We start from the raw sequence: 18,449 nt of genomic DNA on the forward strand, positions 1-18,449 counted from the left end.
GGCACTAGTTAGAGGTGAGTAGTCAGCTTCACGCCTCTGTCGTTTAACACCAGGGGAAAGAGCCCCAGGTACCCATTGGATAGACTGGGTGGATTCCAGAGCCGGCCTGGACGACTTGGAGAAGATAAATTATGGTATGCTTGAGCATAGAGTAGTCTACCAAACCCTGAATAAACACCAAATTATAGACTGTTACCGATATATTGATGGCATGTTGATCGTATACAATGAACAATACACAAATATATAAAACACGTTAAACGAGTTTAATAATGTACACCCTAAAATAAAATTTACAGTGGAAAAAGAAACACAAAATAGGATAAATTATATTGATATGATAATTATCAGGGAACACAACAAATTAACATTCAACATATATCGAAAAGCCGCCATCACAGATTCTATTATACATAACGATTCATGCTACCCAAACGAACATAAAAGATCAGCAGTAAACTATCTATTAAACCGTATGAACACACATCCCCTCACCCAAGGCAATAAGGATCACGAACTGACAATTATAAAGGAGATACTAAAGAACAACGAGTACTAAAAACTACCCATAAATTTCCGATATCAAAATGAAGTGCCCATAAATCCTACATAAACACAGCTAAATACACAAAAAGAAAAATCAAAATATGCCACCTTCACATATTTTGGACCAGAAACTAGAACCATCACTAACCTATTTCGAAATACAAACCGTAAAATTGCTTGCAAGACAACCAATACAATCAAACACCGTTTGAAATATAAAGGAATACCAGGAGATACTTATGTGCAAGCAGAGTGATACCAGCCACAATGCGGTGAATTCCCTCTCAAATATATCGGACAAACGGGCCGCACATTCAGAGCTCGCAACAGAGGAAACATAAGTGCCATCAGGACTAATAAACAGCACCCTAAAGTCGCACTACACGTTTTGGAAACTGGACATACATTTAACATGATGGACCTGATCATGAAAGTATTACATACAGAGAGGAAAGCACCAAAACTCAAAGATATTTTATATACAAGACAACGAAGAAAGGTCTACAGGCGGACGAAACGTTTACAGATATACATAACCCGATATTTGACATTATACGAAGTAGTAAAAACACACACACCAAATAGCCCGACCCCTTCCTCATCTCTCCAACCCCCCAACAGTCTCCACCCCCACCTCATACTACTCGACTCACTACAGACATACCCACATATACAAATACACCCCAAACAATTAGTCTCGACCGTCTAGACCGAACTGTGACAGCATCAACACAGGGAGCAGCCCGCACATATCAAATATACGTAAGTACATATACTAAATAACCTAATAATGAATTTAATAACAACATACCTACAAGCTTCTCCTTAAAATAATTAAAAAAACTCTTACAGATCACTCTAAGTAAACAAGTTGTTGGGTGACATACAGAATAAAGAGCATAAGCTCCACAAAACGATAGTAAGGTCAAAACCACACGACCTAATTAATGAGAGAAGATCCCTATGCGCAGTCGCTCTTTCTACCAGAAAGTAATATCAACATAGAGTGGTCACAAAGTTTTAAACAGATTTATCATAAAATATTTCATTTCAATTTTTATAGAATTTTAATTTTAGTCTTTAATTTTAAATTTTATCAAATTATTTAAAATATTAACTGAAAGATTCAAAGAAATCTTAAAATATAAGTTAGATTTAGTGGGAGTAAAGGGGGTCAAATGGGACGAAGGTGCCATCGAACCAGCAGGAGACTATACATTTTTCTATGGAAAGGGGAATGAAAATCATGAATTAGGTACAGGTTTCTTCATGCATAAGAGAATCGTATCAGCAGTTAAGAGGGTAGAGTTCGTTAGTGACAGGATATCACATATAATACTAAAAGGTCGCTGGTGTGATATCGTTATGAATGTTCACGCCCCAACAACTTACTTACTACCTTACTCATGGAGCTGAGCCCTTCTTGAGTAGCCGCCAATTCTGCAGCTACTCAAGAATTTCCCCGCATTTTACGGAACCCGAAAGTCTATTTCCCTGTTCACAAGATCCATCCACTGATCCCTATCCTGAACCAGAACAGTCCAATCCATATTATCCCATCCTATCACTCTAAGATCAATTTTAATATTTTCTACACTCCTACGCCTTGGTCTTCCCACTGGGCTTTTTCCATCTGGCTTTCCATCAATATCCTACATGCATTCCTCTTCTCCCCATTCGTGCTACATGCCCTGTCTACCTCATCCTCATTGACTTGATTATTCTAATTATACTTGGAGAAGAGCACAAGTTAAGAAGCTCCTCATTATGCAGTTTTCTCCAACCTCCTGTCACTTTATCTCCCTTCATTCACGCACCAACACAAGATAAAATTGATGATATAAAAGACAGGTTCTGGGAAAAACTAGAACATGTGTTTGATAAATTCCCGAAGTACCGTAGGAAAATTTTGTTAGGAGATTTCAATACCAAAGTAGGGAGGGAAGACATTTTCAAACCAACGATTGGTAATGAGAGTTTTCATGAAATTAGTAATGATAATGGAGTTAGAGTAGTAAACTTTGCCACATCAAAACATCTTACTGTCAAAAGTACAATGTTCCCACATCGTAACATCCATAAATTTACTTGGACATCTCCTGATGGGAAGATACACAATCAAATGGACCATATTTTGATAGATAGGAGAGGGCACTCAAGTGTACTTGATGTCCGATCATTCAGGGCAGCAGATTGTGATACTGACCACTACCTGGTGGTGGCAAAGGTTAGGAAAGACTGGCAGTGAGCAAACAAACACGCAGAGTTCATATGGAGAGGTTCAATCTCAAGAAATTAAATGAAGTAGAGGGTACAGAGCAGTATCGTGTTGAAATCTCAAATAGGTTTGCGGCTTTGGAAAACTTGGAAACTGAGGTGGATGTTAATAAAACTTGGTGGGAAACTATTAGAGAGAATATAAAAATGTCTACCAAGGAGAGTCTAGGTTATTATGAACTGAAGGACCATAAATAATGGTTCGATGAAGGATGTTAAAAATTATTAGACCGAACAAAACAAGCCAAATTGCAATGGTTACAGGATCCAAGCGAGTTATGGGGTTAATCTGAACAATATAGGACGTGAAACCAGCAGGCATTTCAGGAATAAAACTTATCCAATATTCTTTCTCAAAATTTAGTCCATACATAGATAAAATTATTGGGGACCATCAGTGTGGGTTTTGATATGGATCAGATATTTTGCATTTGTCAGATATTGGAGAAAAAATGGGAGTACAGTGAGATGGCACAACAGTTATTCATAGACTTCAAGAAAGCCTATGATTCAGTTATGAGGGAAGCATTGTACAATATTCTAATAGAGTTTGGGATACCCATGAAACTAGTTAGGTTGATTAAAATGTGTTTGAAAAAACGTATAGGTAAACATTTGTCTAATAAATTTCCTTTTCAGAATGGTCTAAAACCTGGAGATGTTTTATCGCCATTCCTTTTCAACTTTGCTTTAGAATGTACCGTTAGGAAGGTCCAGGAAAACCAGGTGGGACTGAAATTAAATGGGACACATCAGCTGTTGGCCTACGCCGATGATGTGAATCTACTGGGTGATAATATAGATACCATAAAGAAAAACACACAAACTCTAATTGACGCTAGTAAAGAGGTTGGTCTAGAAGTAAACACAGAGAAAACAAAGTATATATTGCTATTTCGTCACCAAAATTCAGGGTACAATCATGACATAAAGATAGGTAACATGTTTTGAAAACGTGGAAAAATTAAGATATTTGGGAACAACGATAACAGATCGAACCCTGATTCAGGAAGAAATTAAGAGGCGATTGAACTCGGGTAATGCTTGCTTCCATTCAGTCGAGAACATTTCGTCTTCTCCTCTGCTGTTAAATACATAAAAAGTAGAATATACAAAACTATAATTTTGCCTGTGATTATATATGGGCTTGAAACTTGGTCTCTGACATTAAGGGAGGAACATAGACTGAGGGTGTTTGAGAACAGGGTGTTGAGGAGAATATTTGGACCGAAGAGAGACGAAGTGACAGGAGGTTGGAGAAAACTGCATAATGAGGAGCTTCCTAACTTGTATTCTTCTCCAAGTATAATTAGTGTGATCAAGTCAAGGAGGATGTAGTGGACAGGGCATGTAGCACGAATTGGAGGGGAGAGGAATGCATGTAGGATATGGATGTGAAAGCCAGTAGGAAGAAGACCACTGGGAACACCAAGGCGTATGTGGGTGTACAATTTTAAAATTGATATTAGAGAGATAGGATGGGAGGGTATGAATTGGATTGATCTGAGTCGGGATAGGGACCTCTGGAGTGCTCTGGTGAACTCGGTAATGAACTTTCGGGTTCCATAAAATGCTGGAAAATTCTTGAATAGCTACACAATTGGCAGCTTCTCAAGAAGTACTCAGCTCCATAAGTGAGTGAGTGATTCAATTTATGCATTTAAAAACTCTCAAGAGGATCCTTATTTGAAGAATTAGATGCAAAATTTCAGATGCAATTCAACAGCCGAGACTGGTATCATTGTACTCCTGATGATGACCAAGTATAAAGTTCGAAACATGTAGCGTCAATAGAAACAAATGTTGATGAGTCTACTTTATTTTTAAGTAGAGAATATTGTTGTGTAGACTGCATACTGCCGGTCACGGTAGCCGAGCGGTCTAAGGCATGCACTATCTTCGCTCGCTTGGAAGCCGGGATCGTGGGTTCGAATCCCACTCAGGGCATGGATGTTTGTGTGCGTTTTCATGTGTTTGTGTACAGGTAGAGGCCTTGAGACGAGCTGATCACACGTATGTCTAAGATCTAGAGAAACCGAAGTGAACGGAGAAGTTCATGGAGGTAGGCTTGGGCCCACTGGGGCTGTAGTGCCAAGGAAAAAGGAAACGACTGCTTACTTCTATACACATTATATACCTTATTTATAACACACAACAGGATGCATACTCGTATTAAAATTGCAAAAGTAAATGTCCCAAACTTGTTCTAGAAGACAGACAGTTTGAACCAATTTAACTTTGTCAATTTGGAACGAAGTGAAATAAATAAAAAATAGGAAAAAAGACGACAATGTAAATATGCTGTTATTATAATTAACTCTCATTTTATTTTAGAGAGTCGATTGTCTAGATAATGCGGGAGCCTCAAGGTCTCACAGCCCAGTGGGTCTCCACAGCCTGTTACACGGATAGCTTTACCTTTTCCTTGGGAAAACTGCTGAGAAACTTAAGCTTTTGTGTATAGACTTTTCACCAGTTGAGACTATCTGTTTCTGACGTCTTTTTATCTTGTGATGAACCTGCGAACAGTGACAATTTTCCATATCTGATTCCTTCTCATTCCTCAGTTGAACTTTCAAGAATTTCAGACAATAAAATTGTACTAGGCCATGTTGCAGTGTGGAGTTTGTGAAAGAATGTCACTGCGGAAGAAAATGGGGCTATAATTCCTCTGCATAAGAAAATCGCCTTGATCCTCCGTGATGATATAGTAGCAGAATATGCCGACAGATCACAGAAATGCGTCGGTTTATTCATAACATATTCTTGATGCCTCTATTTTATATTTCTTTTAGATTGTATTTCTACGATTTTATTATTGGGATGTGCGTACGTGGAGACAACAGCATTGTACGATAGTTCCAGAATTGTTTTATACCCTACATTATTGAACAAAGATATAGTACAGACAACTCCGAAATCACAGAACTATTGATCAGGGGGTGGGAAAATACAGCCATCTGTTGGGAACTGCCCCGTGAGATCCTCGTGTCCCGTCAGCCAAGATATTGTGAACCTTTGCATTCAGTATTACTTTTAGTCGCTTTTCCTTATTTCGAAAGAAATAAAAATTGGCTTACATGTTCAGCTTGCTCTCCCTGTGTCCGCATGTATATTCCCTCCAACAACTTTCGAAGGGCTGAAGCAATCCCTATGAGACTTGGTATTTCCTTCATGGAAACTGAGGCCTTTATCATCGGCGTTCTTCATAAATCCTTCCCGTCACTAATATCAACATTACAGCCTGACAATTACTGAGTAGTATTAAAGAGGTAGTATTGTGACATGAAGCCTGAAAGCAGGAATAGTTGAACCTAAAGAAACGAATGTTCCCGAAACACATACGTGAGTGATAGTTGTACGACTCTTCAGAGTTATGAGACTGAAAATTATGGTCATGATTCCCGTGAAACTCGGAAAAATAAATGACTGTGTTGATGAGACTAGAAGAAATTTATTTCATCTACCGACAAGTAAATTGTTTTGGTTTGAAAGAAAATTTCGTCATAAGTCCATATGGAAACCAGAACTAAGAATTACTGTGCTAGCGAAGGCAAGCAGCAATTTAATCGAAACCGAAAGTGAGACTCAGTCTCGCGATTCATTCGGAATCATGATGGTTCAGCGGACCCGACAAAAAAAAAATTGTGCTGTCGAAGACCAGCAACAGTTTACCTGAAACCCGAAGCCGAAGTAGGTTACTGAGTTCAGTCTCGCAATTCAGTCAGAGCTATGAGACAGTGAATATGGTCTTGGATCCCGAGGAGGATATGTCGAGAAATAATGTTCTTTTCCAGGTTCCAATACCACACATTTTGCGTTTTATATCCAATTTTGAACTATTTACTGACTCTCCCTCGTGTCTTGGTGTCATCTCCGATAGGAGGATGACATGGGAACTACGTACTGAAAGGTCTACTGCTAGACTCAAGCGAAATACACAAAAATAGATTCCCTATTCAGAATTGAACGTTTGAGCATTAATGTTAAATTTGTTCTTTATAAATTCCTAATTAGGCCAACGAAAGTTTAAGCCTGTCCCACCTGGGAGTCTGCGGCGGACGTTCACCTCTTGAAATTGCAGCGTCTGCAGAACAGATTTCCCCGCTCTGGTAGGAATTTGACAGGCACCTGCGCGTCTGATAATTTCATTGACTTTCAAAACTCCTTACGGGAACGATCGTATAACAAAATTGTGCAAGACACGGGCAGAAGTCTAACAAAATCATCTGTATCCGAATATACGCGCAACTGGACAAGGGAAGTTAGCGTAAAAGTATTAAACTCAGCGGCGGTCAAGTCTACAACCGTGTGACTAACTGCCGTTTCGGAGTGGTTTGATACGTTAAGAAAAACTTTCTGTAGAAGACTGGACTGAGAGGTATTCTGTGTATATCTCGCAAACATGTTATTCTTTGTAGTAAAATGACAAAGCGTTTATGGTGTTCATAAATAAAAATGGCCCTACCTGGACGCTGCGTGGGTGTTGTACACTTGTGCGATATTACAGTGGAACAAATGTTACGTCTAATGAGAAAGACAAAGCCCTTCTCTCGCCGGAGACGAGACCCCAGGTACAAACACATAAACGGTTTTGGAACAAAAAAAAACGGTCATGGATTCCATTTCGACGAACCCCGAAACTAAGAACGGGTGTGCTGGCGAGGGCCAGAAGCAAATTCCTGGGCTGGATTGGACTGGACTGTAGTGGTTTGTAGATTATGTAGATTGTTGGGAGTGTTGCAGTTGTTTGTAGTTACTAGTTATAAGCGTTCAATAAATCCAGCTTTCAATCCAAACCTTCCGTCTAAGCCAGAGTGTTTCAACCTTGTTCAATTCACGGCACACTAAGACTGTCAAGGGGCACCAGTAATCTTGAAGGAGAGAATTTATCGTTAAGAAGACGAGTAATATAATTATGTATAAAAGTTCAAGGGCTAAAATTCTAATGATTGTGATGTTACTTACTTACTTACTCATGGAGCTGAGCCCTTCTGGAGGAGCCGCCAATTTTGCAGCTACTCAAAGAGTTTCCCAGCATTTTATGGAACCCGAAGGTTCATTACCGTGTTCACAAGAGCCCTCCACTGGCCCCTATCCTGAGCCACATCAATCCAAACCATACCATTCCATCCTGTTTTTCTAAGATCCATTTTAATATTGTCCACCCACCTACGCCTTGGTCTTCCCTGTGGTCATTTTCCTTTTGGCTTTCCCATCAATGTCCTATACGCATTCATCTTTTCCCCCATTCATGCTACATGCCCACCTCATCCTCCTTGACTTGATCATTCTAATTATACTTGGAGAAGAGTACGAGTTATTAAGCTCCTCATTACGCAGTTTTCTCCAACCTCCTGTCACTTCATCCCTCTTCGGCCCAAATATTCTGCTCAACACCCTGTTCTCAAACACCCTCAGTCTATGTTCCTCCCTTAATGTCAGAGACCAAGTTTCACACCCATACAGAACCACAGGCAAAATTATAGTTTTGTATATTCTAATATTTATGTTTTTGGACAGCAGAGGAGAAGACAAAAGGTTCTGGACTGAATGGTAGCAAGCATTACCCGAGTTCAATTTCCGGGTGAATCAGGTTTCGATCTGTTATCGTTGTTCCCAAATTATCTGAATTGTGCCACATTTTCAAAACATCTGTTTCCTATCTTTATATCATGATTTTGCCCTGCATATTGGTGACGAGACAGAATGATTTTGGTATTAAGGCTGAAAACTTTAATTTACTAAGGTACAAATGGAATGAAACCGTTAGTAACAGAATTTGTAATGCACGTAACGAAATTTGTAACAATTGGAACATTTCTAGGCAATGACAATTTAACATTTTACCAAATCCATGAATCAACACGGAAAAATATGGGGAATGGAAAACCCATGGAAACGATGTTTTCTATGCGGTTAGTGCTTGAGCCTTATAAATACGAGTTCTGGAGGCGGGGTCGAATACCTCCACCGTGTCCCTGAGAGTATTAGGAGGCGACGAAAAGGAAGTCTCAAATCTGAGACAGTAAAATATGGCCGCGAGACCCAAGGGACTCGGACCCGAGAAAGACTGCACTGGCAAGGGTCAGCAGCATATACAAAAGACAGACCCGTCCTCTCGTCAGGGACGGAGCCCCACAAAAACAAGATTGTAACAGTCAGACAGTGATAAGTATCTGGTCATGAGCCCCAGATAGGGCTCAACACCAAGACTTGCTGACTGACAGTTAGTCGCAATGTGACTTTTTGACTTTGGTAATAAATGCGAGGTGTATGATTGAACTGTCTTCTGAATTATATTACGAATGAATGAACTTGATTCACGAATGAACTCTCTTTTGTAAGTTCGGGAAGATCTAATAGATGTCACCACACCGAACAGTTCGTCTGTTGGTTTCCTGTATCCGCTGTAGCGGAATCGCCTGTTCATCCCAAAATTCATCGTATCCACGGAAGCCTTTGCTGAATCTCTACCGACATGAAAATGAGTGTTAGCGAACCGTTACCTAGCAAACGAACTTCTAGTTGTTCGTTGTTATTCCAGCGTTCAGGCGGTGTTTACCGAAACTTTGTCTAGCAAACGATGGTTGGAATATCTGATACATGCACCTCTGTACAGACGCTAAGACATTGTAATACATCCAACTTTTTGAATATGGATAACGTACCAGCAGCATATGCAAAAAACAGGCTCATCCTCTCGCCAGAGAAAGCGCCCTACAAAAACAAGGCTGTAGTTGTTAAACAGTAATAAATATCTGGTCATGAGCCCCAGACAGCCCCAAGGCTTACTGTCTGACTGACCGTCAGTCGCAATGTGACTTTGTCTCTGGATAAGGAATAGAATGTGTGTGTCTGTGTGTGTGTGAGAGAGAGAGAGACAATTACTATAAGCAATATTATTGTTGTTAGTCTTCAGCCAGCGACCTTCAATTTTTCATGTTCGTCTGTGTATTCTGTGCAACTACAATAAATATCTATACAAAAACAAACTCCGTGGCTTGAGTCCGCAAACGAACTACACCGACCGAGCGACCGTATCTTGTCGGCGAAGTTAGTGCCAACTTTGGAGGATAGAGGGTGTCAGCGCAACGAATCCCCACGGCCGTTAATTTCGGTTTTATAGACCGAAGCCACTATTTCCTTGAACCAGCTCCTCAGTTATCCTCACGAGGCTGAGTAGACCCCGTTCCAGACATATTATTTCTCAGAAAATCTGGTATCGCCGAGAATCGAACCCGGACCTCTGGATCTGTATGCAGGAACTCTGATCACTAGACTACAGAGGTGGTCATACCTCAGTTCAGCAAGTGATTGTTTCTACATACGTACGGAACCCCACTCAGTCTTTCAGCCTTTCACTCTGAGTCCAAAATTTTGTTGATTGTAGTCCTCTTTCTCACAACGAAACAGTTATTATGTCCGTCTACAGGTTACCATGAGTTTCCGGAACAAACCTCATCCATGGCTTTCAAGCTAATTCTGTCAACACGAGCCAACTCGACGTCTTAAGGGGATTTGCGCCTGGAGTGAAGAACAAGGAGCTTCTGGATTCATAAACACTTGAAATGGTTTTGCTGCCAAATGCGAGCTCTACAAAGTTTGGCACACAAATTGATTTCTGATTCTCAAATATACGGCGTACAGTCTGTTACAGCGCGCTGTTCTGAGTTCGGAATCAGCTATCCCAATACCTACCTGACAGGAACCAGGATAGCGCAGTCGGTATAGCGACTGCCTACGGGCTGGACGGCTGAGGTGTCGGGTTCGAGTTCCGGTAGGGTCCAGAATTTTCTCCACGTCGTCTAAATCGGCTCTGGGGCCCACCCAGCCTTCTATCCAATGGAAAAAGGGGGGGGTCCAGGGGGTAAAACGGCAGGAGCGTGAAGCTGACCACCCACTTCCAGCTGGTGCCGAAGTCAAGAAAATGTGGATCTATACATCCACTCCCCCACACTCCTTCATGGCGTAGTGCTTAATTAGTTAAGCACCGGGACAACTTTAACTTTTACTTATCTGACAACATAGTCCCACGAATAAATATGCAAGTCTCATTTGCAGAAAGAGACACAATGTAATATACCACATTTCACGTTACCAAGCAGGAGAAAAGTTACCCAGTACCGAAGTGTGCAAGGGATAGAGATGCGTGTCACAAAGCCTCACAGCCATCCTCACCTTCCCGTGGTGCACCCTGTTACCATGCAGTAGAAAAGATACCCAGTACCGAAGTGTGCAAGGGTTGAAGATGCGTGTCACAAAGCCTTTCCTCCCTCACAGCCATCCTCACCACCCGTGGTGCGCCCTGTTCTCACTGACTGGACTCGGCACCAGCTTTACCACTCACGACTGTTCTGTTACACAGGCAATTCAGTTTGTATTAGTTTTATTGGCTTACATGACCAGGGGTAATAAAGTTTTGTCCCAGTTGTCTTATCAAATGCTTAGTTTGTAGTGAAAGGACGGTACTATATTAATAATAATGCCATCTTCTGGGATGTGGTGCCGTGCAGACCTTGTGTGAAGCAACGTTTCGAGGAAGGTATCGCTTCCATCTTCATGGTAGAGAAATCCGTGAGCGAGTAACCATCGTGAGCAAGTGTCCGATGCAAACACCTGCTCACACTGGTTCCTCGCCCACGGATTTCTCTGCACTGAAGATGGAGGCGATATATTCCTCCGAAACTTCGGTTCACACAATATCTGAACCGCGCCACATCCCTGAAGATGACATTCGTAATAGTCACCACAGTGATAACCTCAAATCTTACAATAGTCTATTAGTTCTTCCCGGAACTTCTTGTAAATTTGTACAGATTTTATCATTCCTCAAGCAATGTGGTAATGCATTTTTCCACAGGAGAAACGAAATTTACTTCAGATTATTTATTCAGAAGAAACCATCTGTTCCGCTCGTGAGAAATAATTTTAAAATATTGTTCTGAAGTGTTTCCGGCCCGGCGAAATGCTTGGAATCCCTATTCGAGCAGTGTGGTTGTAGAGTATGCCCGGTCCTCATCTACAGCAGGTCTACAGTGTAAACAATCTGAGAATTTTTCAAATTAAAACGCTGTAAGCAACACGAACAATTAGAAATGTGATTAATGATTAAATCAGGTGAAGAACAAATTTTACACCTGCCTGTCATTACGCGTTTTCGATTCAGAAAATGTTGTCAGCCCGCCCACTTTCATAGCGCAGAAGACAAAAGTGAGCAATACATTGATTTTTTAGTTGCTTGTATGGATGTGAAAAGCAGTATTTTCTTTGAGGAAAAAACGTAAGGCACCAAGGATACTGTTTCCTGGGATATGACGCCGTGTAGTCCGACAGAAGGCTACTGATGCATCAGAGGAAAGCACCGCCTTCATCATCAGGGCCGAAGAAAAGATCAGCAGGAAACCAGCAAGAAGTAGGTTGTGAATATTTATATTATGGTCTTTCGGGATGTGACGCAGTTTCGTAAAGTATGTAGGTGTCTATTGCTGTGTGATATATTGAAGAGAAGGTGGACAGGGTACAGAAAGTGTGTACTTATTAGATAAAAAGGACTGATTTTGTCCATAGTGTTTCTTTCTAAACACAAGGTTTCAAGAACTGAAATCGCTTCCGTCATCAAGGTGAAAAAGGAAATATTCTTACTCAGTCGGGTCCATTTGAGGGAGTTAGTGTTGAGCAATAAACCACTTGCACCCTGCTAGTTTTGAAAACGGAAACAGATTCAGTTCCCGAAACGTGTTGAAACACTCAAAGAGGATAGACAATTTCGAAAGCGATAGTCGTGTAAAATGTAAAACACCATTGTCAGAAATATTTATCCTTAATTAAACCGTTTAGATACGAATATGGTTGTTATCACATTGCGTTCAGTCATGTGATCCTCCCTAAAGCAGCAGACCCACACTCCAACGGAGAAACAGGCTAACGGTTTGACGAGAACTGTGTACACACGCCCCAAGTATGGTCAAAAGAGTCACCGGAACATCCAGTACTAACAGAAATACAAATATATTTTATAAGAAACTACCAAAGGAGTTGTTTGTATTATAATATCCTATTTCATCCCCATAGTGTGGGTGAACCAGCTATTACTAATTCCGTTGCCACAGTTCGTGTATAAGCTTTATATTGCCATGTGTAGGGTGGTACTCGCGACGAAAATGACGGCTTCTAGTTCGGATAATTAGATTTATTAGCACTTTGCTTACAAATTCTCTCAATCACATGTAAATACAGCGCTATCGCTGTTTCCACGATCTACACACACAATAGTCGTCTCCTGGTACCACAACTAAAACGTAGGAACTATTGCAGTCTCACTGGATTACACACTCTAAGTATTACATATAAACAAGTTCTTCAAATCACACTAAATCCTCGCAGGCCGACCTCCTGTACTCTTCTCTACTCCTGGTCCCAATTCACTCTTTTCGCGTGCTTCGGTCGCTACTGTGTTTTCGTAATTGTCCTCAACTGAACTGTGTCACTGAGAATTCAGAACTGAACTTGCACGGACCCCGCAGAAAGCACATAATCTATTGTCGAAACGTGTTTACCGAAACATTTCATATTAACGGTCGCGACGCGGACACATAGAAAACAATCTCCCTATTGTTGAGGTTGGTCTATCAAGCCGTTGTTTAGCAAAGCTGTGGTCATCTAGGTTACAATATTATTTTACATGTTTCGGCTCTTTTTGGCCATCTTCAGGTAAATTATACTCACTCTCCATTTTACTAATGTTTTACGCTATATTGGAAAAATCTATATGGACACTACATTATATAATTTTTCGTTTGACGTTCATGTATTTATACGAGTATATGCTCTTATTTACTCATATAAAAGAGTACGCTTCAACCTGAGGATGGAGATATTACAGCTCTGAAACGTTTATTTTAAATAAAAAAACAGGAAGATGGATAAAATACTTACATAACACAATAACTGTAGAATCATTACAGTTCTACCAGATGTAGACATGTCTGCATGTACCGAATTACCAGATTAATAAAAGCCTGCCTTGTGAGTTGTTATTGTACGACCACATAAAATGAAATTTTCGCTACAACAGAAGAAGTTCTATCGTGAATGTGAATAATGCATGTATCAGCAGATAAAGCAGAACAAGCTTGGAAGCTTGAAATGGCTTTTGAACATGGACGTCACGAAAGCTGAGTGGCCGAAAGCAATCAGGCAAGACTAAATAAACAATGGAGCCAATAATTAGTTGTGGCGAAGTGTTTCTGCAGCTGTTTCTGCACATTGGGCTTCATAAGCGCATTTTATGTTTCTCCACTCTCACATTTTGTGCCTTAATTTCCCAAAATATCCACTATAAAAAAAATACAAATCCTGTACTTAAATTCAGTTTCATTAGATTTTCTTATTCACATTTTTCAAGGTAGCTTCATATTGTGACCCATAGACACATTGCTAGGCAACGGTTCAGTAAGCACACCCCAAAGCCCACACGCTGAACACTGCTAGGTAACGGATCAATAAACACGCATTCTTGAAAACAGAAGACAGTCCGTGCTGAGGAGTTATAAGGGGACACAGTCAGAACACGGGACAGAGTACAACGGAGAAAAGGAGTAGTGAAGTGAGGTGAGAAGTCGAGGGTGTGTGAAATAGTGATTTGTGAACTGTTGTAACCAGTTGTAAGAAGGTCCAATGAATTCGATCATCTAATCCAACCCCGGATGCGTGACTATATATATGTACTTATGTATACACACATTATTTACATGTGCATGCATGGTACGAATATTTGTATAATTAACTAGTTAACTACATGGAGCTGAGCCCTTCTTGAGGAATAGCCAGTTGTGTAGCTACTCAAGAAATTCCCAGCATTTTACGGAACCTGAAGGTTAATTACCGTGTTCACAAGAGTTCTCCACTGATCCCTATCCTGAGCCAGATCAATCCTGTCTGTATCACTCCATCTTATATCTCTAATATTAGTTTAAATATTATCCACCCACCTACGTCTTGGTCTTCCTAGTGATTATTTCCTCCTTCGTTTCCTCCTAATATCCTATATGCAATCCTCTTCTTCCTATTCGTTCTACATGCCCTGCCCATCTCATCCTCTTTGACTTGATCGTTCTAGTTATACTTGGCGAAATGTTACTTTACGAAGATCCTCTTTATACAGTTTCTTCTTATAGTCGTTCGTATGTATAAATATGAGTATTGCTCACGTATGTGTGATTGGTCGGAACATTGTTAGAAATATGAATAAATCGTTCCATAACCTACCCCTAACGTGATACTCCCACCTGTAGGAGAGGGGAATGAGATGCACAAACATGGCATCGGATGCAGAGCAAATGCCCCTATCCAATTCCGAAAAGTCAATCATAGCAGAGGGTCATCGAAGAAGAATGCCGAGATTATAAAAAACTCTCACTCAAAAACTGTTAAACAATTCGAAATGATTCAAGCGTTGAAGTGCTAAGAAATGTCTGAAGTTTTATCTGGCCCCCCCCCCCCCCCCCAAAAAAGTCCATCAGAGTAAAACCTGGACTTCTGGGAGGCAAGAATATTTGCCTGCGGACCAAGGGATATCTGACGGTCAGCTTTGCGCACAAGTTGTATTGAATCGTCAACGGATAGAAGCATCCCAGCTTCGCTCGCGACCCACCATCACTGAACACAACAAAAAGTTGTTTCTTTCGCCGTATTTTAAAACTTGAATCATTTCGATATGTTTAACAGTTTTTGAATGATAGGTTTTTATAATCCCGGCATTCCTTTCCGAGGACCCTGTATAGCCGTTATGTCTGGTGTAGAGGACAAGCCACCCTTTGATTCCAGGTAAACAAATCATGTATGACCATTACATCCAATGTAAATAAAATGCTGTTGCTTACTCGTAGTTTTTGCGAATGGAGTGGTCACGGTATTGACATTACGTTTATTGTGAAGGAAACTTCACCACACATTTCCTTAGCCCTGGAGTTGACTCAGCTTCTAACAGAAATGAATACCACGAATCTTCCTGGGGGCAAAGGACGGCCGGCGCTTAAGGCTGACAACCTCATCGCCATCTGTAAGCTGATTGTCTAGAATATGTGAGAGCCTCGACGTTTTACAAATATCCACGGCCTCTTACAGGGATAGCTTTACCTTTCCTATTTCCCGAAAACCGAGCCTTGACGCCACAACCATTGTGTCTGGTGCGAAGGAAATGCTGACTGCCTAACTCCAGCTTTCAAATACATCGCGAAATAGCTTTTAAATGCGATGTGGAGGAAACAGCAATGTCAAAATTTTGTTCGGATACTTTCGGTTGAAATAAAAAATGGCTTTTTTACTTTTTACGTAGACAGACGAAGAAATGTAGTGCAGTTAAGTATTTAACAAGGCGCCTTGTAATATTCATCACCACAACTTAATCTTAACGTTTATATACAGGCATTGTTTTAGCAACTTCCCTGAAAAATATATATTTAACCAAATGCCGCAAAATTTATTACACACCCTATACAATTTACATTATACGAAAACACGCAAGTCTCCTGTTAGCTAGATTGTAATTATAGATATTGTCTGTGGAAAGCAAACTTGTCAATGTCCTAAAGTCACTTTCCTCTCTGACAAGACTGGGTCAAAATGCATGCGTTCATAGCTCCCAAATGAAACAAGTGACTACTACGTTCATATATAAACCACTAGATACAAATTCAATTGTATCAGCTCACACAGTTGCGCTGAGATTTCAACAAGGTATGTAGGGAAATTGGAATAAGTTTAATAAGTATGTTTCTCTCCTCTTATTGCCGTCATGCCTTAGTGCTATTAGTGAAATGTCTGAGTGAGTTGATGTTACGTATTGTGGCGTATAGACCCGTTGCCAAACGGTGACTCTGTAAACAGCGGCCGTTGCTAGGTAACGTCCGGTACACGCATGTAGTAATAGAAGACTGTGTTTTCTATGTGCTCTGTGCCGATATGTTATAACCGGGAGGTTTGGAGCTTGGTCAGTTGAGAGTCACTTCTATACGGGAGACTGTGAAGAGAGGAATTGAGCTGCAGGCAGAGGAATAGCAATTGTTGAAGCCGTCACTAGGAAACGTCTAGTAACAGAAAGAGAATACAAGACTGTGTCTTCTAGTGAACTGTGAAGCGTGGAAATAGCGATAGTGTTATAGTTGTTTGTAGTTACGACCTGTAAGTGATCAGTAAATTTATTCACCAATCAAACCCCGTCTATAGTCACACATACTACGTGACAACATATAAAGAGTAAAAGACATTTCACTGGCAGCACAGTTCTTGACATGTTTGAGCAGGGTTTGAAACAGGTTATGGGTGCAATAGCCGTAAAATCAAATCCCTGATAGAGCTTCAGTACAATGCGTTTTGACGTAAAGACAGTACAAGATTTTTAACTCTTTCAGCTGTAATAATGGGTGTGTTTTGATGGAGCGGCAGCTGCAGCTGGGGTGAGAAGTACGTATGTTTGCCATACAGCTGTTGAAACAAATGTGCTGTCAAAAATCTGAATTAGCCTTTGTTTTATGACACAACCTAATGTCATTATCCTGCAGGGACATGGGTCCCCTGCTTATGCAGTTCGTGGCCTACATGCTGTCACTGAGTGCGGCCAGCTACCAACACTCGTACAAGGCAACAGCAGCAGGAGTCGTAGCCCATGTTGGAGCACACTTCCGCTCTACTTGCGTATTCCTGTATTATAATCAGGAGACAAGAAGTATGGGTAAGAAGTATGTTCTGTGACTCTCCCTACCTCTTGGCAGGAATGGTTTGGATTCTTTTCAAAGTGCCGCCCGATAACTGAGTTGCGTGTCCTTGTCTCATGTTTCATTTATGAGTGTGAGTTCTGGCGTCACCATCAGAACAGCTTTCATGAAACCCGTTACAATCAGCATACGAGTACATATTTTACACTCTTAATTGTATCAATAGCATACATTTTACTTACACCTCATCTCAGTGTTCCTACTGTTTCCTTCCTCTACTTTCTGAGCCAGTATAGTGACTAGGCCGGTCACAGTAGCCCTGCGGTCTAAGGGTCTAAGGGATCGTGGGTTCGAATACCATTCAAGGCATGGATATTTGGTGTGTGTGAGTTTATTCTGTGTTTGTGTTATCCTCTGTTTAGGTAGCGGCCTTGAGACGAGCTGATCACTCGTCCAAGAAGTTCTACCGCCTATGAAAAATTATTACGGAACTGAATAATAGGGTTGGGCCCTGAATGGAATGGAAGAGCCACTAGGAAAAAGGGGAATCGGGATTCGATTCCCGGTAGGGGCAAGATTCATTCATTCATTCATTCATCAGTAATCTGTCATACGACAGGTCCACAGTCTCTTCCAAAACAGTTTCTCCACTTAATGCAATCTAGAGCTTCCTCCTTCAAATGAGAATATCCTCTTCTGTCCCCAAGGTCATCCAGCATCTTCTTACGTCTTCTTCCTCGTCTTCTGGTCGCATTCATGGTATCTCTGCTTTTGGAAAGAGACTATCCAGGAAAAGTGATAACGTGGTAGTTTTTCCATTTGCTTTCCATATCGCAGTACAACAGCCGTTCAAACCACTCTGGGCACGCCTGTTGCTATACGAACTTGAACCATCTCGAGCATCATTTG

At 40.9% G+C, this 18,449-nt stretch overlaps 1 protein-coding gene across 1 annotated transcript in view; it reads left to right on the top strand.

Annotated features, from left to right (window-relative positions):
• Nucleotides 1-1,276: 1,276 nt before the first annotated feature.
• The window catches only part of LOC111874504 (probable glutamate receptor), a 49,388-nt gene continuing 32,215 nt past the window's right edge, over nt 1,277-18,449 (top strand). The window contains exons 1-2 of the mRNA XM_023870065.2: nt 1,277-1,308; nt 17,388-17,557. Of these exons, the coding sequence (XP_023725833.2) occupies nt 17,392-17,557 (166 nt within the window). The 5' untranslated portion in view covers nt 1,277-1,308; nt 17,388-17,391. The remainder of the gene's footprint in view (nt 1,309-17,387; nt 17,558-18,449) is intronic.

The sequence above is a fragment of the Cryptotermes secundus genome, unplaced genomic scaffold (assembly GCF_002891405.2).
Source record: "Cryptotermes secundus unplaced genomic scaffold, Csec_1.0 scaffold561, whole genome shotgun sequence".
NCBI classification, from domain to species: Eukaryota; Metazoa; Arthropoda; class Insecta; order Blattodea; family Kalotermitidae; genus Cryptotermes; species Cryptotermes secundus.